General features: G+C 43.0%; 2 protein-coding genes across 8 annotated transcripts; one reads left to right on the top strand and one right to left on the bottom strand.

Moving 5' to 3' along the window:
* Positions 1-561: 561 nt before the first annotated feature.
* SKA3 (spindle and kinetochore associated complex subunit 3) lies at positions 562-16,855 on the bottom strand. Of its 6 annotated transcripts, XM_051850698.2 has the most exons (10): positions 16,717-16,855; positions 15,328-15,389; positions 15,057-15,222; positions 12,101-12,506; positions 9,565-9,669; positions 8,508-8,593; positions 6,223-6,308; positions 3,964-4,167; positions 1,173-1,300; positions 562-738 (listed from the first exon to the last, which is right to left on the bottom strand). In XM_051850698.2, the coding sequence occupies exons 1-9, from the start codon at positions 16,817-16,819 to the stop codon at positions 1,175-1,177; spliced, it is 1,344 nt and encodes a 447-aa protein (XP_051706658.2). In that variant the 5' UTR covers positions 16,820-16,855; the 3' UTR covers positions 562-738; positions 1,173-1,174. The 6 variants fall into 6 exon arrangements, with proteins under 6 accessions (XP_051706658.2, XP_017198958.2, XP_069905243.1 ...); XM_017343469.3 differs by lacking the exon at positions 9,565-9,669; XM_070049142.1 differs by having other exon boundaries at positions 562-1,300.
* A 98-nt stretch (positions 16,856-16,953) lies between these two features.
* MRPL57 (mitochondrial ribosomal protein L57) lies at positions 16,954-17,846 on the top strand. Of its 2 annotated transcripts, none has more exons than XM_070049157.1 (2): positions 16,954-17,042; positions 17,254-17,846. In XM_070049157.1, the coding sequence occupies exon 2, from the start codon at positions 17,255-17,257 to the stop codon at positions 17,561-17,563; it is 309 nt and encodes a 102-aa protein (XP_069905258.1). In that variant the 5' UTR covers positions 16,954-17,042; position 17,254; the 3' UTR covers positions 17,564-17,846. The 2 variants fall into 2 exon arrangements, with proteins under 2 accessions (XP_069905258.1, XP_069905257.1); XM_070049156.1 differs by having other exon boundaries at positions 16,972-17,038.
* The last annotated feature ends 5,388 nt before the right edge of the window (positions 17,847-23,234 follow it).

Raw genomic sequence — 23,234 nt, forward strand, 5'->3', positions numbered from 1 at the left:
GGGCCTCTGGCCCAGGGTGAGCCATCAGAACCTTCGGACAGAGTTGAGGCTTGGGCTGCTCAGGGTGGCCGAGCTGAAGAGTGGAGCTTCGGAGGTCAGCGGCCACATGGGGGAAGGAGCCAAAGTGAATGAAACGTGACACAGGGTGCAAAGCTGACATAGGGTGCACAGCTAGAGAGCTGTGAGCCCTGCTTCCAACTGTCTGACCCGCCTCCTCCTCAAGGGTCACAGTGCACTTCACCCTGTGAGCTCCTCCTCTTTTCCTAAGTTAGTTGAAGTTGTGCTTCTGTTATCGGCATCCAGCAACAGTCTTAAAAGTACACCAATGAAGCAAGAGGTAGAGAAGACGCTGGGACTGTCATGAGAGGAGAAAGGCAGAGCTAGCAGACGGCAGTAACCACGCAGCCATGAGAAGTGGGTGGCCTTATTCAGAGATCAAACAGTAGCATTCAAATTTTTAAAATTATTGACCTACTTCCTAATATTACTTAAACCACTCCGCTCTGTTAGCTTAAGCAGGGTAATTTAGTATCAATGATACAGAGCTACATGTCAACAAGATTGAGGTTGAACTGAATCAAAACTTCATTAAAAGCATGATAAGACACCAGTGTCCATGTTGCTCATTACAACGGGTTAGATTTAAAAAGGGGAAGCCGTAGGGAAATGTGAATAAGTCCAGTTATGCCTTCTTCTGATTCCATACAGTTTTTATAATAGATGGATCCACTAGAATTTCTGCAAACAGATATAAATAAAAATTATCAATTAAAAGTAAAATTTTTATTACCACTCAAATGTTAAATTTTTTTCCCAAAGAAAACCATTTATTGAACGAGCACAAATTTCATAAGTATAATTTTAGGAATACAGTGATTCTTTCCATCATACCTACCCTCCCACCCCACCTCATCCTCCCTCTCCCTCTCCCATTCCCATTCTCCATTCAGAAAAACAAACAAACAAAAAAAACCTGTTTCTCAAAAGTCAAGACAAGGGCTGTTCAAGTCATTGCTTCTCAAAGTGACAATTTCCCTTCTACAGATTTCCTTAGTTATCACAGATCAGGGAGAACATACGATTTGTCCCTTTGGGACTGGCTTATCAAATGTAATTTTTAAATGCCCTTCTCAAATAGCATGTGTACTTTCTTCAGAAAGTAACATACTCACTTTCACCAGTTTTCTTTGTTGCCAATATCCCGGATGTTCTGTCCTTCATATTTGAGGAACTCTTTCCTGGCTGGTACTGCTTTAACAGCTACTGGAGTAGCCAGCTTTGAATTGTATTTTGTTAAAATCTAAAACAAAAATAAATTTTTTTGAGTACTTCTAGTACACATGCATAATTCCTTTTTTTCGAGGGTTTCCGTTTGGATACAACAGGGATAGAAAACAAGGTGCAGGAAACTCAGTGAGTCTCCCTGCCATTTCCTTATTCCCGACTCCCACACGGTACCGACCCTGCCCTCCTAGTTGTCAGCAGAACCAAGAAAATTCTTTTGTATTTAAAGTTATATGATCAATATAAATGTGGAAGATGTTACAAAATGTTCAAAAAAAGCCCTGGAAATTCTGAAGATATAGATCATTTAAAACTCTTAAGAATTATTTTTTGGCTGGCACCGCGGCTCACTAGGCTAATCCTTCGCCTAGCGGCGCTGGCACACCGGGTTCTAGTCCTGGTTGGGGCGCCGGATTCTGTCCCGGTTGCCCCTCTTCCAGGCCAGCTCTCTGCTGTTTCCAGGGAGTGCAGTGGAGGATGGCCCAGGTGCTTGGGCCCTGCACCCCATGGGAGACCAGGAAAAGCACCTGGCTCCTGGCTCCTGCCATCGGATCAGCGCGGTGTACCGGCCGTAGCGCGCTGGCCGCGGCGGCCATTGGAGGGTGAACCAACGGCAAAAAGGAAGACCTTTCTCTCTGTCTCTCTCTCTCACTGTCCACTCTGCCTGTCAAAAAAAAAAAAAAAAAAGAATTATTTTTTACCAGTGCATAAAGCCTTTCAATATGCACTCAGTAGCAATACACTCATGAAAGCAAATTGAGCTTCTACAAGGATTTAGCGGAAATAAACACAGGAAAAATCCAAAATGAATGCTCATCAGTTATAAAGATTATAAAAGAAGAATCTGAAATATCACCAATTTTTTTCATACATAAAGAAGTTTCTTTCCCTTCATGCAGAAATATGGAGCAAAGAATCAACCACAGGGAAATATAAACTTAAACTCCCATCATGACAAGAGATGTTCCTTCCTCACCCAAATTCTTGTATCGCTCAGGAAAACAGAAAAGATAAAGAAGGAGAATAAATATTTTACTGATATCTTAGGATATATTCTTTTTTTTGATAGGCAGAGTTAGACAGTGAGAGAGACAGAGAGAAAGGTCTTCCTTCCATTGGTTCATCCCCCAAGTGGCCGCTACGGCCAGTGTGCTGCACCGATCCAAAACCAGGAGCCAGGTGCTTCTCCTGGTCTCCCATGCGGGTGCAGGGCCCAAGCACTTGGGCCATCCTCCACTGCCCTCCCGGGCCACAGCAGAGTGCTGGACTGGAAGAGGAGCAACCGGGACAGAATCCGGCGCCCCAATTGGGACTAGAACCCGGGGTGCCAGCGTCACAGGCGGACGATTAGCCTAGCGAGCTGCAGTGCTGGCCAGGATATAGTCTAATTGCATTTAGGTATCTTCCCAAGTGGCTTATCCCTGTGACTCTGCATAAGCCAAGAAGATGTCAGGAGTGGTTATTAAGAATTCCATTTGCCTAAGCAATTATTGCCAAAACTATAACTTCTCAAGTGGGAGTGTAAAAGAAATCACACTGGTTATTTAACAGAGTTGGCAGTTTTTATAAATCAGTAGATTAAGATATTCTAATATACAAAAATCAGTGTTTCTCAAACTGCAGTCCAGGAAGTTCAACACTGATGTTTTCCATGACACCCTGCTACGGAGAACTGTAGCAGAAACGACGTGCCAACAGCACTTCAAATTGAACAATGATCAACACAGGAATGGCAGCTGAGCAACTTTTTTTTTTTGACAGGAAGGGTGGAAAGTGAGAGAGAAAGAGAGAGAGAGAAAAGGGTCTTCCTTTTCCGTTGGTTCACCCCCCAGTGGCCGCTCCGGTGGCGCACTGCAGCCGGCGCACCGCACTGATCCGATGGCAGGAGCCAGGTACTTATCCTGGTCTCCCATGGGGTGCAGGGCCCAAGCACTTGGGCCATCCTCCACTGCACTCCCAGGCCACAGCAGAGAGCTGGCCTGGAAGAGGGGCAACCAGGACAGAATCCGGCACCCTGGCCAGGACTAGAACCCGGTGTGCCAGCGTCGCAGGCAGAGGATTAGCCTAGTGAGCCGCAGTGCCGGCCAGCTGAACAACTTTTAGAAAATATTGTGTACTTCAGAACATGAAGTTAAAGAGCAAATGCCCCTCAGGGTGTTATCACTAAAATCTTAAGTCACTAGCTCAAAAGAGCTATGGATAGGTTAGAAACACCTAACAGCCTAGAATTCAGATTTTCTCAATACTGAACTTAGCACATTAGTCTGACGATGGACAGTCATAGGTCTTTTTTTTTGACAGGCAGAGTTAGACAGTGAGAGAGAGAGAGACAGAGAGAAAGGTCTTCCTTCCATTGGTTCAACCCCGAAATGGCTGCTATGGCCAGCGCACTGCACTAATCCGAAGCCAGGAGCCAGGTGCTTCTCCTGGTCTCCCATGGGGTGCAGGGCCCAAGCACTGGGCCATCCTTCACTGCACTCCCGGGCCACAGCAGAGAGCTGGACTGGAAGAGGAGCAGCCGGGACAGAACTGGTGCCCCAACCGGGACTAGAACCCAGTGTGCTGGCGCCACAGGTGGAGGATTAGCCTAGTGAGCCGCGGCACCAGCCAGTCATAGGTCTTTAATATATAAGTAATTAATTTTGGAAAGAATATCAGAAAAAATAGCTGGAAAAATACCTGGAGAATATCTTCTGGAATTGTAGTTACTTCTGGAGGTGTAGGTGTTCTGAGCAGATTCTCATAAGAAGAAATCGTAGGAGAAGAGGGATCTGCAAAATTCTCAAAGCACTTGTCTGAATTTAAAACTAATGTTGTACAATCTGTAACTTCCAAATCATTAGATGATTTGTTTGTTTTTGATAATGGAAAATTTGTGGATACCTATGGGATTAAAAAACAGTCATTAAATTATAGTAGTATAAAATAATGCAATAAACAAAAACTGTTAGTTAATTGTTAGTTCTGTTGGGGTCTCCAAGTGGGCCTCAAAATGACTCTATCCATGACCAACTTCTGAAACTGAAACTCTATGGAGGCTCAGCAGGTTAAGCTGCTGCTGGTGCAACACAAATCAGAGTGCCTGGAATCAAGTCCCACCTCTGCTTTCCATCGAGCTTCCTGCTATTGAGACCGGAGGGAGATGATGGCCCAACTACCTTGTCCCTGCCACCCACATGGGAGAACTAGACAGAGTTCCTGACTCCTGGCTTTGGCTTGGTCCAGTCCTGTCTGTTGTGGGAATTTTAGGAGAAAACCAGTAGATAAAAGATTGATCTCTCTCTCTCTTCCCTTCCCTCCTTCCACTTCTGTTTTTCAAATGAAAAATAATAAATCTTTTTTTAAAAAAGGAAAGGAAATAGCATATGGAATACTAAATACCATCTTCATTACTAGAAAAGGCTAGTTAAGTTAGAACTTAACGTGAGGATTAAATGGACTTTTTAATTAAACCACCAGGTTTAGATGGACTCACCCACCTTGTTTCAGACTACACTAAACTCGGCCAGATGAGAATCCTGGCATGTATGGGCAAAGTGTTACTACATACCCTCAAGCAGGCAATGGAGAAAGGAACTCTGAAGTAAGCTTGGCAGTTTAATCACACTAAATTGACCAACTGGGTAAGTCACTACATCTCCTAGGGTCAGGGTGGTTAAGAGGAGAAAGGCCAGGAGTGTACATCAGTAGGATGCTTTCCATGTGAATGGAAACATGAGGAGTAGACTAAATGTAAATGGATGGTTACCTGAAACTCTTAACTGATAACACAGCACTATTTGTCTACAGCTGTACCATCCCGCACAGCAGTTAAACGCCACATGAGACTACTTAATTTTAAATTAAGTACAAGTTATAAAAATTAAAAATTAGTTTTTCAGGGGGCCAGTGCTGTGGTATAGCAGGGGATGCCACCATCTGCAACACCAGCATCCCATATAGGCCCGGTTTGAGTCCCATCTGCTCCACTTTGGATCCAGCTCCCTGCTAACGTGCCTAAGAAAGTAATAGAAGATGGCCCAGGTCCTTGGGCCTCTGCACCCACGTGGAAGACCTGAAAGAGACTCCTGGCTTCTGACTTCGGATTGGCCCAGCTCCAACCATTGTGGCCATTTGGGGAGTGAAAGAGTGGATGGAAGATCTCTTTCTCTGCTTCTCTGTAACTTTGCCTTTCAAATAAAAAATAATTGAATAAATCAGTGTTTTCCAAACTGAAAAAAAAAATCTTAAAAAATTATTTATTTTTGAAAGAGTAGGGTTGTGGGGAGAGAGATACCTGCTTCCATCTGCTGGTTCACTGCAATGGCCAACACTGGGCCAGACTGAAGCCAGGAGCCTCACCCAGGTCTCCCACATGGGTGCAGGGGCCCGTCTTCCGCTGCTTTCCCAGGCCACTAGCAGGAAGCTGGACTGGAAGTGGAGCAGCTGGGACACAAACCAGTACCCACGTGGGATGCCAGAATTGCAGGCAGTGGCTTCAAACACTACGTCACAATGCCAGCACCTCTAGCCAATCTTTTTCCATAAAATAAAATACAGGTATATATTGTAGTGTATACCCATACACATACATGTCATTTTCCATATTTCTTGAAAACATTCTATGTTCTGTTTTTCAAAGCCTAAGACCTTATGGATGATAACAGATCTTATGTATACACCTTATTGTATTTTGCTTCCCCTTTGTCATTTGATATTAATAGTTTCTCATGTTTTGCCCTTATAATTAATGCTGTTCCTTCCTCTTATACATTCTTTGTTATAAATCTTTTTCCTAACTTGCCTTAGAACAAATTCTGAGACATGGCTAAAGATTATGAAAAATTTTTAAAGCTCTTAATTTATGCTGCTAAATTACCCTCTGGAAATGTATTATAAATATGCTTCTAACAGCTACATTATTGTAAACTTGTTAAAGAGACTGAGTCTGGAATTTACCAAAGCTGTGCTCTTCTTTGTAGCAGGAATTTTCAAACCAGGAGTGCAGAATGTAGGCGCCAAGGGGGATTTTGTGTACTCGGTATCTAGAAGACACATACAATAGGCATTATAAGTTGAAATAAAGATTTAAAATCTTAAATTATAAGCTTTGACAATGTAATTTGTGTACTTTATTCTTTTTTTTTTTAATTTTTTGACAGGCAGAGTGGACAGTGAGAGAGAGAGACAGAGAGAAAGGTCTTCCATTTGCCACTGGTTCACCCTCCAATGGCCACCGCGGCCGGTGCACTGCGGCCGGCGGACTGCGCTGATCCGATGGCAGGAGCCAGGTACTTATCCTGGTCTCCCATGGGGTGCAGGGCCCAAGTACTTGGGCCATCCTCCACTGCACTCCCTGGCCACAGCAGAAAGCTGGCTTGGAAGAGGGGCAACCGGGACAGAATCCGGCGCCCCAACCGGGACTAGAACCCGGTGTGCCGGCGCTGCAAGGCGGAGGATTAGCCTAGTGAGCCGCGGCGCCAGCCACTTTATTCTTAATTACTTAAAAAATAACTACAGTGTGTGCTTCACATATGTAACTTTTCATTTATTTGAAAAGCAAAAGAGAAAGAGAGAGGGGGAGGGAGATCTTTTATATGCTGGCTCACTCCCTCAAATGCCCCAATGAGCTAGGGCTGGGCCAGGCCAAAGCCAGGAGCCAGGAACTCAATCCAGGTCTCCCATATGGGTGGCAGAGACACACCTACTTGAGCCATCCCAGTGTACATAGTAGCAGGAGGCAGAAATTGGAAGGAAATCCAGGAATCCAACCCAGTCTCTCTGATATGGCTTGTGGGGTCCCAAGTAGCACTTAAACACAGTGATTAAGCACCCACTCCAAACACATATAATTATTGGCATTAATAAAAGTTCACCAAGGTTGCAAGGTACAACAGCAATACACAATAATGAATAGTTCTGTTATATAACAGATATAACAGCAATAAACTATTAAAAGCATAATTTGGAAAATTATGGGCATAGATTCTGGTCTCACCTGTGTCACTTTCTTCACTTTCTTTCTTTCTTTTTTCTTTCTTTTTTTTTTTTTTTTTTGACAGGCAGAGTTAGACAGTGAGAAAGAGAAAGACAGAAAGGTCTTCTGATGTTGGTTCACTCCCCCAAATGGCTGCTATGGCCGGCGTGCTGCGCTGATCCATTCTCCTGGTCTCCCATGCAGGTGCAGGGCCTAAGCACTGGGGCCATCCTCCACGGCCTTCCCGGGCCACAGCAGAGAGCTGGACTGGAAGAGGAGCAACCGGGACAGAATCCAGCACCCCATCCGGGACTAGAACCTGCGGTGCCGGCACCGCAGGCAGAGGATTAGCCCAGTGAGCCGTGGCGCCAGCCTTTTTTTTTTTTTTTTAAGATTTATTTATTTGTTTGAAAGGCAGAGTTACAGAGAGACAGAGACAGAGACAGAGACAGAGAGAGAGAGAGAGAGAGAGAGAGGAAGGTCTTCTATCTGCTGGTTCACTTCCCAGATAGCCACAAAGTTGGAGCTGTGCTATCTGAAGCCAGGAGCCAGGAGCTCCCACATGGGTACAGGGGCCCAAGGACTTGGGCCATCCTCTATTGCTTTCCCAGGCCATAGCAGAGAGTTGGATCGGAAATACACCAGCTGGGACTTGAACCAGTGGATGGAAGATCTCTTTCTCTGTAACTGCCTTTTAATTAAATAGAAATGAATCTTCAAAAAACCCAAATACTGGGCCAGCACCGTGGCTCACTAGGCTAATCCTCCTCCTGCAGCTACGGCACACCAGGTTCTAGTCCCGGTTGCCCCTCTTCCAGGCCAGCTCTCTGCTGTGGCCCGGGAGTGCAACAGAGGATGGCCCAAGTGCTTGGGCCCTGTACCCCATGGGAAACCAGGAGAAGCACCTGGCTCCTGCCTTCGGATCAACGCGGTGCGCCGGCCGCAGCGGCCATTGGAGGGTGTTCCAATGGTAAAAGGAAGACCTTTCTCTCTGTCTGTCTCTCTCTCTCTCAGTGTCCACTCTGCCTGTCAAAAAACAAAAAACAAATACTGAACATAATCAGGAAAAGTATTAAAAACATATCAGAAAATTTTATCTTTCTCTTGGATGAAATCATCCTGAACTGAATGGAATGGTACTTAACTCAATGGTTCAAATTTAAAAAACTTAATAAGCTAGTAGAATGTCTAAAGTGAAAGGAACATTTTTGTGCAAACATAGTCTGGAATGAGTACAATTTAGAAATAACTTGATTTTTACACTCACCACTTTTTTGCAACTGCTGGATTACGGGACCAGGAGTGGCAAAAAGTTTATCACTGGATGTGTGTTCTGTTTCTGAGGTCTTCTCCCTGATAAGATTCATAAATTATAAGGTTAAGTAAGACATGTTAATATTAAACCTCTGGGGGAAAATTTTATCATCACATCTGCTTTATGCAATAGAATTCTCATAGAATCAATCTTTGAAATATATAGATAGATGATATCCATGGTTCAAAAGAGGTTAAAATGATTTTCTACTGACAATCATGACTTAGAGAAGTGGGTTAAGAACAGGGACTTAAAGGAAAGCCATATGTTCAACTCATTAGTTCAAATATAGGAAATGTGTAATTCTTCAGCTTCAAAACCATAAAGTGGAATTTTACAACCAGTATACAGATACAAATTAAGAATCTGTTAAAATTAAAGGATTGATCCTGTCATCTTATTGAGGCTGTCCTAGCCAGTTACACAGATGTCTAGAATATCATTACAAAGGAAAAGTGTCTCTGAATAATATAACATGGTTCAAGACTGATTTTCACTGAAGTTTCCAGTTTTGAATTGGAACGTAATGAACTATGCTGCCCTTCACAGTCTATGCAAACATTTTTTAAAGTGTGTATGTAAAATACAGCATATATACAAAATAACATATATACATAATGTGTGAACTTTAAATAAATTTAAAAATATAGAATACTGCTAGTATCTGTGTAGTCCTTTATGGAAGCTTCTCCATTAGGGATTCCTCCCTGCTCAGAGATTAATTTCTTCCTAAATTTCCTCAGTAGTTATCCATGTGACTTCCTATAATTTTTGAAATTCATATACATGCAATCATAGTGATATACGTTATCAATCATTGCACTTTCTAATTATTTTCCTTTAAGAAAAATTTCATGAGGACTTTTTATACACACAGACATTCACTAATGCCAATGAGCATTATGAAAACATTTATTTTCTTATGTCTTTATTATTACTGCATATAATGTTTTCTGAAATTATTTCTGAACATTAACAAGCCCAGTTAAAATAGACCCCTGTCACTCACATGGGAGAGGCCTGGCCTAGCCCCAGCCATTGTGGATATTTGGAGAGTGAACCAGCAGATGGACGGTCTCTCTCTGCCTCTGCCTTTCCCTCTCTGTAACTCTGCCTTTCAAATAAATCAGAAAGAAAGGAAAGGAATGGAAAAGAAAATTTGAATGGATTTTTTCTACTCTTTTTTACCAACTAGTTATTAAATATGGGAAGCATTTTTTGTTGTGTTATATAACTATATGAAATGCACCACACAGAAATATTTATCTCTATTTCCTATCTCATTACATTGGCCAGAGTATCAAGATTGATGTTAAATACTGGTGACAGACAGCTTCACTATTATGTTAGACATTCATATTGTTTATCATACATATTATGAAAGCATCCATCTGTTTAGAATTTTAAAAGAACAGGTGTCAAATTTTAGCAAATTTCTCATTGACATCTACTGAGATTATCCTATTTTTCCTACTGAATCACAGAAATGATGTATGAGTTCCCAAAATTAAACTATCCTTGTCTAGTTTAATAAGCTTAACATGAAAGACGTCCATTATACTTTAGCCACCACCCGCAACACCAGCATCCTATATGAGTGCCAGTCTGAGTCCTATCTGCTCCTCTTCTGATCTGGCTCCCTGATAATACACCTGGAAAAGCAGTGGAAGCTGACCCAAGTACTTGAACCATTGCCACCAACATGGGAGACCTGGATAGAGTTTCTGGCTCCTGGCGTTGGCCTAGCCTAATCCCGTCCATTGCAACCATTTGAGGAGTGAATCAGTGAATGGACGATCTCTTTCTCTCTGTCTCTTCCTCTTTCTTTGAAACAATAAATTAAAAAAAAAATTCTGTTGAACTCAATTTTAAATTATTTTAATTAGGGTTTTCATATCTGTACTCATTAATTAGGTTGGGCCATAGTTTTCTTTTGTGGGTTTTGTCAGTGTTTGTACCAGGAAGTATAAATCAGGATGGGTGTTTGGCACGCGTTGAGCTGCTGCTTGGGATGCCCACATCTCATATTGGAGCTCCTGGTGGGAGTCTTAGTTCCTGATCCAGCTGCCTGCTAATGCACATTCTGGGAAGCAGCAGATAATGACTCAAGTACTTGGGTCCCTGCTGCTCCTGTGAGAGACCTGGACTGAGTTCTGGGCTGCTGGCTTTGGCCTGGTCCAGCCTTGGGTGTTGTGGGTATTTGGGAGAGTCAACAAGTAGATGGGAGATCTCTCTGTCTTTTGAATTAAGAAAAAAAAAAGGAGTATTTAACATTTGATATTCCTTGACTAATTTGATAAATGCTATTTGCATTGCAACTTTTAAGATTTTAATCACCATTTTCATGCTTTAGTCTGGCACTGAATTCGTCACTGAGCTTCAGACACATAGTAAAATACCTAAATTTAAGAAGTAATAAAAATATATACAGACACCTCAAAAACCAACATGTAAACACAACACCTTTTCCCCTACAATGCAGATATTCTTATCTTAGCTGTTTTCCTTAGCAATAACCTGGGCAACAAAACAGAAATCTGGGATTTACTTAGATCCTCCTGTCTTCCCAAGTCAATGTGCCAAATTAATAACAAATTCCTACTAATTTTACCCACTTATTTTTAGACTTTTTTTTTTTTTTTAAGATTTATTTATTTATTTGAAAGGCAGACAGAGAGAGAGAGAGGAAGGTCTTTCATCTTCTGTTTCACTCCCCAGTGGCTGCAATGGCTGGAGCTGCACCCAATCTGAAGCCAGGAGCCAGGAGCTTCCTCCAGGTCTCCCATGCGGGTGCAGGGGCCCAAGGACTTGGGCCATCTTCTACTGCTTTCCCAGGCCATAGCAGAGAGCTGGATTGGAAGAGGAGCAGCCGGGACTAGAACCGGTGCCCATTTGGGATGACAGCACTGCAGGCAGCAGTTTTACCCACTATGCCACAGTGTCAGTCCCGTTTTATACTGTTTTTTATCCTTACAAATGCCATCTATTTTGAGGCTCTTGTCATTCCTTCTATAGCCATTCACTTTAGGAAACCAAGAGTTCACATTTTACTGATGGAACTGGTGATCAGAGAGGTTTAAAATATGAAGTACCTGAAAACTTTTAAAAGGAAAGACATTATCTGAAACAATTCCACTAAGACAAGTGTCAATAAATATAAGATTCAGAAAGTAGGGCCGGTGCCGTGGCTCAATAGGCTAATCCTCCACCTTGCGGCGCCGGCACACCGGGTTCTAGTCCCGGTCAGGGCGCCGGATTCTGTCCCGGTTGCCCCTCTTCCAGGCCAGCTCTCTGCTATGGCCAGGGAGTGCAGTGGAGGATGGCCCAGGTGCTTGGGCCCTGCACCCCATGGGAGACCAGGATAAGTACCTGGCTCCTGCCATCGGATCAGCGCGGTGCGCCGGCTGCAGCGGCGGCCATTGGAGGGTGAACCAACGGCAAAGGAAGACCTTTCTCTCTGTCTCTCTCTCTCACTGTCCACTCTGCCTGTCAAAAAAAAAAAAAAAAAAAGAAAGTAAAAGGAGACTTTATAAAAAGCGGCTTACCTTTTATTATTCTTCATATTTTTAAGTCCCATTGTGTAATCTTCATTTAAACACATAGTATATTCAGAGATACCAAAATGTTCTAATTTAGGAGTTACACACTCAAAATCATCCATCTTTAGTGCACATTTTGGAGTTTTGAGTACTTTAATTACTGACTGACTGCCAGGTGGAGTTACAATTTTGGGCTCTTCCTTGTGTTGGTTTACTGCTTGTGGAGGGTTTGGCAGAGATTGGGATATCATGTACCGCTCAAGTCCAAAATCTGAAAGTTGTGGACTACGTGGAGGTTTTTCAGAAACAGAACTGCTTGGAACAGGAGGATCAGACAAATCACCATCAGGCTTTTGAAAACTGTCACACTGAGGCAACTCTGTGGCAGAGTCAGCACCATCTTGTTCACATACTAGGAACAAAATTGAAAGAGAGAATATGCGGTCAAACATTAAAAAGAAAATCTTCTGTTTACTAAAACAGCATAAAATAACTCCCTCTGAAATTTCTCAACTCAGCAAAAGTCCTGATTCTCTAAAATTTTTATTTCAATTGTCCTTTCAATAAATTCATTATATACCTCTTTTCCTTTAACATTTTTTATTTATGCATTTGATGAATTTTCACTTATTTTATTTGAAAAGCAGAGACAGAGAACTCCAATTTTCTGGTTCACTTCTCAACAGCTAGAGTTGAGCCAGGTCAAAGCCACGAGTCAGGATCTCAATCTGGATCTCCCACATGAGCAACAGGTATTCAACAGCTATTGCCTCCTGTGCACGTCAGCAGGAAGCTAGAATCAGCAGTGGATCTGGGACTTGAAGCTAGGCACTCTGCTACGGGATGCAGATGACCCAAGGAGCATCTTAACCACTGTACCATATGGCTGCCCTGATACTTATACATTTGAGAGAGGGAGAATGAAAAAGCACTCCAATCCACTGGTTCACTCCCCAGATGCCTGCAACAGGTGAAACCAGGCTGGGCTAAAGCCAAGATGCAGGAACTCAATTCAAGAATCCCATATTTGAGCCATAACCACTGCCTCTCAGGGTCAGCAATGGCAGGAAGTTAGAGTCAGGGGGTAGAATCGGTTCTCAAACCTAGATACTCTGATGTGGGATGCAATGTCTTAACCTCTAAGCTAAGCGCCTGCCCACCCCGCCCCAATCCTATTTCGATGATACATTAGAGGAGGAAAGCAACTGAAAGTGCTGAAAGAGGAGCCAGCACTGTGGTGCAGCAGATAAAGCCACGCCGGCATCCCATATGGGCACAGGTTTGTCTTGGAAGCTCCACTTCCAATCCAGCTCCCTGTTAATGTGCCTGGGAAAGCAGCAGCAGATGGCCCAAGTCCTTGGGCACCTGCACCCACGTGGGAGTCCTGGAAGAAGCTACTGGCTCCTGGCTTCAGATCGACCCAGCTCCAGCCACTGTGGTTGCCATTTGGGGAGTAAACCAGTGGATGGAAGATCTCTGTCTGTCTCTCCCTCTCTGTTAATTTTCCTTTTCAAATAAATAACCTTTAAAAAAAAAAAAGTACTAAAAAATAAAAAATCACTAACTCACAAGTGAAAGTCCAATTTCCTTACTTCCTCAGTTAATGTGATTTACTGGTCTTTCTTAATACTTTCTGAAACTATTCTATCATTTTATGACATTAATTACAGTGTGATATCAATTGTATTCTAGATTTCCCAAAAGGTATATTATTTTAGATTTTTAATTTCTGATGCCTGTGAGAAAATGGAATGACTGCTGACAGAGATATTTATCTTACATCAGTTTGCAACATTTCTATCGAAAGCCTAATTGAGAAAATAATAGCATTTGAAAGAGATGTAGTTTCCTAACCTTTAATAGATTTCATGGCTTTAGGCGTTTATTTGGTATTGTGTTTTGTTCATTCTGAAGAATGTCAAGAGTTGCCAAAAACATACTATCACATTTATCACAGTACAATACATTTATCACCATTATCACTACTCCATAGGAAGATAGTAGTATCTTCCACATTTTCAAAGCAAAGAAAATGCGATTTAGAGAATTTGCTCAAGGTCACACATGTTGCATCTGGTGGAACCAGTCTGAACCCATGACTCACTCACACCAAAGTCAACGAAATTCTTGTACCAGGGGAACCGTTTAATATACTTTTCACACATTCTCAACACATATTTATTGAATTTAATTAATGCTTTATTTATGTTCACTGATTATTTTCAAAATAGAAATGAAGACACTGAAGTATATTTAAGGTAGTCATTCAGAGGTATGGGCAGAACAATAGCAGCAGTTAACACTGGGTGACTGGCAAACCAGGCACTGCTCTAAGTAGATTTTATCTTATTTAGTCCTTATATAACTTCTTGAGGTAGATATATTACACATTCCCAGATGAGAAACTGATGCATGGGTTACAGAACTTGCCAAAGATAATACAGTATGTAAGTGATGCAATAAAGATTTGAACTCAGGCAGTTTAGCTCCAGATTTCAAACAACTGTGTTTTACTACCATTCATAAAATCTTAGAACTAAAAAAGGACTTTATTAACTTAGACAGCCAAAAGCTCTCATTCCACAAAAGAGAAAACTGAGAACAGGAAAAATGAAATAGCATTCCTTAAGGTTTCTCAGCGTTTTTTTTTTTGTTTTGCAGCGCTGATTAGAAATGACCAATCCTAAGTCATGTAGATTTATCTTGTACTTTTTCATTTGAACAGTTGAATGAATTCTTTCATCCAACACTGTTAATTCTCATCTAGCATTTTGGAAAGGAGAATGGGACTATCTTTATATTGCACCACAGATTAGCACACAGTGACTGTTGAATAGATGTTTGTCAAATGACAGTTGCGTAACGACAGTCAGAAATAAAAACCGTCAAGCTAACACTTGTCTCAATCATGTTGCCCTCCTGAATACTAAAACAAATGCAATAAAATGAAAGTTAGTCAAACCTGAATTTTTCTTGACACGTGGATTATAGCCATACTTCTGGAAAAACTCTTTTATTTGCATGATATCCACTGAATTTTTTTTCATCATTACTTTTGTTGTCTTTATGAAACTCATGCTTTCTTCATTTTCCAATCTAGCTTTATCAAGAAGAATACTGACATCATCCTTCAAAGAAGAAACAAAATAAATTATGATTTCTGTAACGTCTCAGTTTACTTTGGCTAAAACAATGACCACAGAAAATGATGAAATCAACAGTGTAGAAGGTACCTTTAGAGTCTGGACTTCTGAATGAAGGCCATTTAAAATTCTCATTGGATAATCTTCAAAGTCTTCAATATGAACATCGAAAGGAAAAATCCAATAAATATAAGGGAAAGAAAAAGAGAATTTAGTATAGTTACTGAGAATTATAAAATCCTTGTAGATACTTAACTTATTTATAAATTTATGTCCTATTAATTCCTAAGAAAAATATTAAGGCTGTTCTTTAAAGCTTATTGAATTATAACATACACATAGAAAAGTATGTAAGTCTTAACTATATAGCTTGCTTAACTTTATTGATTGATCTGTTTTTTGCTGAACTTTATAAAGTGAACCTACCTGCAAAAACAGCTCTCAGCTTAAGAAACAGGCAGGGAGGATTCTAAAACTCTCATAGTCCTCTCTCAGTCCCTCCCTTCCCTTTAAAGGTAAACATTACCCTGATTTCCAAACACATGAAGTACTTTCATCTGTTTATGAACTTTACTTAATGGATTCATACAATATGTAATATTTTGTGATTGATTCATGTCATTCAATGTTGTGACATTCCTCTGTGTTCATAATCAAATCCACCCATGCTCATTGCTATGTATATATATATAGATAGATAGATTCCACTGTATCAAATTAATCCAATCTATTCTGTTCTATCAACAGAGAGACTTTGGATTTTGTGTAGTTTGGAAATATTATGAATACTCTTGCTTTGAATTTTCTATAACATGTCTTTGGTGCTAGTATAATCACTTTTTTGTATGCTAAAGGAAAGAGCTGCAGTATAAATTATGTATGTACATGCTTAACTTTCCTATATACTGTCAAACGGTTTTCCCACGTGCCTGTTAAAATTACATTTCCACCAGCAGTGCATGGAGGGCTCCATTTATTCCACATCTCTGCAAACACTTGGCATTTTTCTACTTTTTCTTTCAGTGGCCCTGGTACTGCATTGGGATTTAATTTGCATTTTTTTCTTGGTGACTAATAGATGTTTTTTTCATATACGAGTGACCACCTGAACATAATTTCCCTTAAAGTATTAATAAGACTTTCACATTTTCTCTGCATTGTCTTTCTCTTTTAACTTGTAGGCAGTCTGTCTTCACACACTTGGGCCATAAATCTCTTATCAGACATATCGAAACAGTATCTTTTTCCTTTCCATTGCATCCTACGTTAAAAATCTTTGCCAATGACACTAGGTATCTCTGACGCTTTCTCCTAAAAGCTTTACAGTTTAGCCTTTTGCATTTAGAGCCACAACACCCAGAGTTTATTTTTGTGTACGGCACGAGGTAAGGACCAGACCCATTCTTGTTTTCCAGATGGATATCAGCACTTACTGAGGACACCCCGCGGGGGCCGGTCGGGCGCGGCCCCGTCACTCACCGCTGTCCTCTCCGTCCAGCGCTCGCTGCAGCCGGGCCGTCTCGCAGTCTAGCGTGCTGGCCAGAGACCGCAGCTTCCCGCAGAAGCTCCGGATCGGGTCCATGGGTGAGGGCAACAGAGAAAGACTCTAAGCGCGAGCAGACGCCAGCTCTTCACGTTCAGAACCCGCCACAGGTTTGAATCTGAAGGCGACGGACGCGTCCAGATTCTGCGCAAGCGCAGAAGTCCTCTCTCGCTGGAGCGAAGTCTCGCGCGAAGACGATCTAGGGCGCTTCCGGTACGCGTCAGCGTGGGAGACGCGCGGTTCTGAAGAACGCGGGAGGTCAGTGGCTTTCCGAGGGGAGGTTCTCCTGCGGGGTACCCCTTTTTTCCCCCTGTTGGACCCAGCTGGGTTCCCCACTTCCGGGGAGGGGGGCCGGTGCGCGCTCGCGGGGAGCCGGGTCGGCGCCTGGCCGAGGCTGGCGCGTGGCCCGGGGGCCCACCGGCCTCCTCCGCCGTGGCCGGCGCACCTGCAGCTCGCGTCTCCTCGGCAGGCAGCATGTTCCTCACCGCGCTGCTCCGCCGCAATCGCATTCCGGGCCGGCAGTGGAGTGGGAAGCACCGGCGGCCGCGGCAGGTGTCCGTGTTTGCGAAGCAGAACATGATCCGTCGGCTGGAGATCGAGGCCGAGAACCACTACTGGCTGAGCATGCCCTACATGAGCGCCGAGCAGGAGTACGGCCACGCCGCGGCGCGCAGGGCCGAGGCCTTCGAGGCCTTGAAGGCGGCCAGGACCTCCAAGTTCCCCCCGCATAGGTTCATTGCAGACCAGCTCGACCATCTCAATGTCACCAAGAAGTGGGCCTAACCCTGAGCCGTCGCCCTTGGGTGTGATGGCTCACGGGACCGTCTTGTCTATGTGGTCCTGGGACTGAAAAGCTACGAGAAGAAGCAGGAAGCTTTGGACCAGAGCACAGTGAGCCGTGTATGAGGTGTCTGGGGCTTAAACTCCCGAAGCACTGGCCAGTTGTGTTCACTTTTTAGTCTGCTGGGAAGATATCTGGGATTTCCTGAGCCACATATAAGATAAAATGTATTTTGAAAGTTGCAATAAAACTGCAAACCCGATTTGGGGGCTTTGCTTAAATCTATGATGCTTCATGGCCTTATCTGGCAGTGTTAGTTTGCTTACCTTGCTTGGATAATCTTCAAACTTAAATATGATCTTTCTCTGTTAAACATACTCCTAAAAATGGCATTTTCCTCTGCGACTTGACTACTAAAAGTGGGCATTTAAATGAAGTAAGAGTGTTTTTCAGAATGTTACATAAAGGAATTTTCAAGTGGAAACCTTTTAAAATGTATTTTAAGAAATATTTATTTGTTTTTATTTGGAAGAGTGTGTTGGGGGGAGAGAGAGATCTTCGATCCACTGGTTCACTCCCCAAATTGCCCCAACAGCCAAGGCTAGGCCAGGCTGAAGCCAGGAGCTTCATGTGGGTCTCCCACTTGGTTGTAGGGGCCCAGGTATTGGGATCCGTGCTGCTTTCCCAGGCCGTTAGCAGGGAGAACTGGGTTGGAAGTTGAACAGCTGAGACTTGAACTGGTGCTGGTGCGGGATGTTGGTATTGGAGGCAGCAGATCAACCGGTTGTGCCACAGTACAGGCACCAATCTTACACTTTTTTTATTTTATTTTTTTTTAAAGATTTACTTCTTTGAAAGAGTTACACAGAGAAGGAGAGGCAAAGAGAGAGGAGTCTTCCGTCTGCTGGTTCACTGCCCAATTGGCTGCGACAGCCAGAGCTTCGCTGATCTGAAGCCAGGAGCCAGCAGCTTCTTCCGGGTCTCCCATGTGGGTGCAGGGGCCCAAGGACTTGGGCCATCTCCTATTGCTTTCCCAGGCCACAGCAGAGAGCTGGATCAGAAGTGGAGCAGCTGGTTCTCGAACCAGCATCCATATGGGATACGGGCACTTCAGACCAGGGCGTTAACCTGCTGCACCACAGCGTTGGCCCCCAATCATACACTCTTGATCACCATTGCTTTACATTTTGAAACTATGTAGTGTAAGTCTTCCAACATTTTTTTCAAAGTTGTTTTGTTTGAGGTCTTCTGAGTTTTCCTGTGAATTTTAGAATCAGTCTAGCTCTCTGTTCTCAGACAATAGACTGTGGGGATTTTGGCTGGAATGGCATTTAAATTCATTTCAATTTGGGTAGAACTGGCATAGTTAACCATATTGAGTATTCTGACCAATGCACACAGAATCTCCATTTCTTTAGGGCCTCTAATTTCTCTTGGCAACACTTTGTAGTTTTTTTTTAGTGTAGTGGTCATACTTTTTTTCAGATGGTGGCTTAACCTGTGCCACAACACTGGCCCCTAGAAATACAATTTAATATACGAAACAATTCAGTTGAAAAACAATTTTTTAAATATTTATGTATTTTGAAAGTGAGAGAGCAGGAGAGACAGATAGGGATCACTCCCCAGATGGCCTCAGTGGCCAGCACTGGGCCAGGCCAAAGCCAGGAACCAGGAGTTTCTTCAGGTCTCCCACATGCTTGCCAGGGGTCCAAGCACTTGAGCCATTTCCACTGCTTTCCTGGGTACACTAGCAGGAAAGTGGATTGGAAGTGGAGCAGCTGGGACTTCAGCTAGCGCCCATGTAGGATGCTGCTGTGCCATAATGCAGGCCTCTGTTTTTTTAAATGAGTTTTTCCCTGGGGCAGACATTTGGCCCACTCAGCTGCTTTGGATTCTCCAGCTCTGGCTTCTGACTCCAGCTTCTTGGCCAATGCAGAACTTGGGAGGCAGTGGTAATGGCTCGATTAATTGTGTTCTTGCTACTAATGTGAGAGACCTGGATTGCTCTGGCTCCTGGCTTTCTACTTCCTGAGGGCGTTTGGGGAGTGAACTAGTGGATAGGAACTTGGTCTCCCTTCCTCTCAGATTTTAAAATCTTTTTCAGAATGTAATAAAAATAGTTAAGCACTTTGTTCCCAAATAGGGAACATGTTGTATTCATTGGTACTCTTTTTTTTTTTTTTTTTTTTATTTGTAACAGATTTTTGAGGAGCAGAGCTCCACCTTCTGGTTCACTCTCCAAATTCCTGCAACAGCTGGGACTGGGCCAGGCTAATCCTGGGGCTGGGAATATAATCCAGTTCTGCACCTTTCATGTATGTGGCAGGGACCCAACAACTTTAGTTTGCTACAGCCGGAAGCAAGAGTCAGGAATTTGGAATTGAACTAGGTACTGTGATATGGGACACTGGTGTCTTAACTGCTAAGGCACATTCCTGCCACATGACTATTCTGTAGGAGAGAGAACAGTAAACAAGCCTGTCCAAAGTCACACTCAGTAATTAGGGACTTGGAGTGCGATTGCTATGTAATACAGGAATCTTACTATACATACAACTACTTATTTTTTATATATACATTAATAGAAAATTAGCAAGATACACAGGAGAAAAAATTTGTTCAATTCCATTACCCATTAATGAAATCTTTATATGTTTTTTCTTTTAGTATTCTTATATACATTCACTTTTTGAAGATACTGAGATTATAGATAAATAGAATTTAAAAACTATTTAAATTTCTAACTCTAAATGGCTTTCCAAAAAGGTAGCACAAACCCCAAGACTAATAATGTGAGTACTAATCTCATTTGTGATTAGTAACAAAAATACCATATTTTGTTAGGTGATTTACTTTTTTTATTTTTTTTTGCTTTTTAAGATTGTATTTCTTTATTTGAGAGGCAGAGTTACAGACAGAGAAAAGGTCTTCCATCTGCTGGTTTACTTCCCAAATGGCTGAAATGGCTGGAGTTGGGCTGATCAGGAGCCGGGAGCTTCCGCGTCTCCCACAGAGGTGCAGGGGCCCAAGGACTTAGACCATCCTCCACTGCTTTCCCACGCCATAACAGAGAGCTGGAATGGAAGTGGAGCAGCTGGCACTGCAGGCGGTGGCTTTACCTGCTACGCCACAGCACTGGCCCCAAAAACTCGATTTTTAAGAATTCATTGCAACTGAGTGCCCAAGTGTTTCATGATTGTTTAACCAAGTTGAAAGATCAATGGTGTGTCGTATTCTTGTTGGTATATAAATACTTAATGTATATAGTTAAATGCTTTTCATTGTTCATTAAATGTCTCATACATATGTGATATTTAATATGTCTGAACTTTTATTTTCAAGCCTAGAAGTAGTGACAGCTGATACTGTTTAGGAAAATGGTGAAGGAAGGAGGCTCGGGGACCTGCTTAAAGGCAGCTGCCACTTCTTCGCTCTGATCTCTGTATAGAAACCTTTGACTTTAGAGTCGGAAAAATGCTGCTGGATAACGTGAATCGCAGAAGACATTTGAGAAGACAAAGGATGACAGAAGGAAACTTTGGTTCTTAAGAAATGGAAAACAGGCCGGCGCCGCGGCTCACTAGGCTAATCCTCTGCCTAGCGGCGCCGGCACACCGGGTTCTAGTCCCGGTCGGGGCGCCGGATTCTGTCCCGGTTGCCCCTCTTCCAGGCCAGCCCTCTGCTGTGGCCAGGGAGTGCAGTGGAGGATGGCCCAGGTGCTTGGGCCCTGCACCCCATGGGAGACCAGGAAAAAGCACCTGGCTCCTGGCTCCTGCCATCGGATCAGCGCGGTGCGCCGGCCGCAGCGCGCCGGCCGCGGCGGCCATTGGAGGGTGAACCAACGGCAAAGGAAGACCTTTCTCTCTGTCTCTCTCTCTCTCACTGTCCACTCTGCCTGTCAAAAAAAAAAAAAAAAAAAAAAAAGAAATGGAAAACAACCATAAGAAAAAAAATTTTTTCAAACAATTGTAAAAAAATGAAAAATAAAACAATCTTGTGAAATAGATGTCCCCACTATATAGGTGTAAAACCGCAGCTCAGAAATGTCAGCGGCATTCCCGTTTCACACAGGTAAAGGCACACTTCTGGACTAAGAGTGTCCAAAGACTATGTTCATTTTAAAATAGCAGACTAGGTGCTGGAAATAAAGACCAGCTTTGTTACTGGTCACTTTTTAGCCAAGGCACTTCTGTTGAGAAGTTTAACTTTTCTCCTTCAGATACCACAACTGTTAACCGTCATAGCTGTCATAGAGATATTAATCTTTTCACCAACATCGAGAGGCCTGTTGCCATTCAGAGCTGTTCGTAATCACACAAGTAATAAGATACAGACAGCTTAGCCTATTCCCACTTTACAGGGGAGCAAAAGCAATGCACATTGAGTAGAAACTATATTTTGAATTTTGATTTTTTTCCTTGGGCCGGTGGTATGCCACAAAATGCTCTCATGCAATGCTGGGCAGTGGGAGCAGCTGCAGCTCCTCGCCAGCCCCACATTCACAGGGAAAACAGCTGACAGTACCGCATGCCGGGCGACTAAACTAGGATAAACAGTGCTAGGTGCAGTAAATGTATTTTCCATTCACAATACTGTCTTAAAAAAAATTTGTTTGAAAGGCAGGAAAAGGGAGATTTCATCCCCAAAATGCCTGCAATAGCTGGGGCTGGGCCAGGCCAAAGCTGGGAGTCAGGAACTCCATCCAGGTCTCCCTCATGGGGGCCATCAGCTGCTGCTTCCCAGGTGCCTCTGCAAGAAGCTTGATTGCAAGTGGAGTACCTGGGATTTGAACCAGGCACTCCCATACAGGATGAGGACTTCCCAAGCTGTGGCCTAACCCACTGAGCCACATTGCCGGCTCCCTTTTTTGATACTTTTAATTTGTAGTGGGTTTATCTGAATGTAACCCCATTGTGCCCTGAGAAGCATTTGTATGACCTGTGCCACACCTGCATTGTGAACGCTACTTGTTTATTGCCCTAGTGGAGCTCTCTGGGCTCTGTTCAGCTGTCGAGTCCAGGGGAAAGGGCATTTTCAGCCTTGCCTAAGCAGTCAGGAAAAGCTTCAGAAGAGGTGATCTTTGAGGAAATTTAGTTAGCATGTTGAGCAGATAAGTAGTAGGAATTTCAGACCAACCTTATGATTGCTTAGAGAATTTTATCATGTAAGTAGTCGAGCCATTGAAAGCATTTAATTAGTGGCATGAAAAACATGAAGGATGGGGCCGGAGCTGTGGCATAGCATGTAAAGCTGCTGCCTGCAGTGCTGGCATCTCATATGGATGTTTGAGTCTCAGCTGCTCCACTTCTGGTCCAGCTCTGCTGTGGCCTGGGAAAGCAGGAAAATGGCCCAAATCCTTGGGCCCCTGCACCGGTATGGGAGACCTGAAGGAAGCTCCTGGCTCCTGGTTTCAGACTGCTGCAGCTCCGGCCATTGTAGCTTTTTGGGGAGAAAACCAGTGATTGGAAGATCTCTCTCTCTCCCCCTCTCCTTCTCCGTCTTTCTGAATACTGCCTTTCAAATAAATCTTTTAAAAAATTAGAAAACAAAACTAAGAATAGCATTTTAAAAAGGAAAAATTCTGTGACCTTCATTTAGGAAAAATTTCTTACATATGAACTAAAATGATTCAAAATGAAATAGGAGAAATTAGACTTCATGAAAATTAAG

The sequence above is a fragment of the Oryctolagus cuniculus genome, chromosome 9 (assembly GCF_964237555.1).
Source record: "Oryctolagus cuniculus chromosome 9, mOryCun1.1, whole genome shotgun sequence".
In the NCBI taxonomy this organism is placed as follows: domain Eukaryota; kingdom Metazoa; phylum Chordata; class Mammalia; order Lagomorpha; family Leporidae; genus Oryctolagus; species Oryctolagus cuniculus.

Excerpts from the sequence above, each read along its gene's own strand:
- SKA3 (XM_070049141.1), bottom strand. The coding sequence starts at position 16,819 with ATGGACCCGATCCGGAGCTTCTGCGGGAAGCTGCGGTCTCTGGCCAGC. Across the intron at positions 15,223-15,327 it reads CAGAAGTCCAGACTCTAAAG|GATGATGTCAGTATTCTTCT; the intron begins GTACCTTCTACA and ends TCTTCTTTGAAG. Across the intron at positions 4,168-6,222 it reads CAAAGAAGAGCACAGCTTTG|GTATCCACAAATTTTCCATT; the intron begins GTAAATTCCAGA and ends TTAATCCCATAG.
- MRPL57 (XM_070049157.1), top strand. The coding sequence starts at position 17,255 with ATGTTCCTCACCGCGCTGCTCCGCCGCAATCGCATTCCGGGCCGGCAG.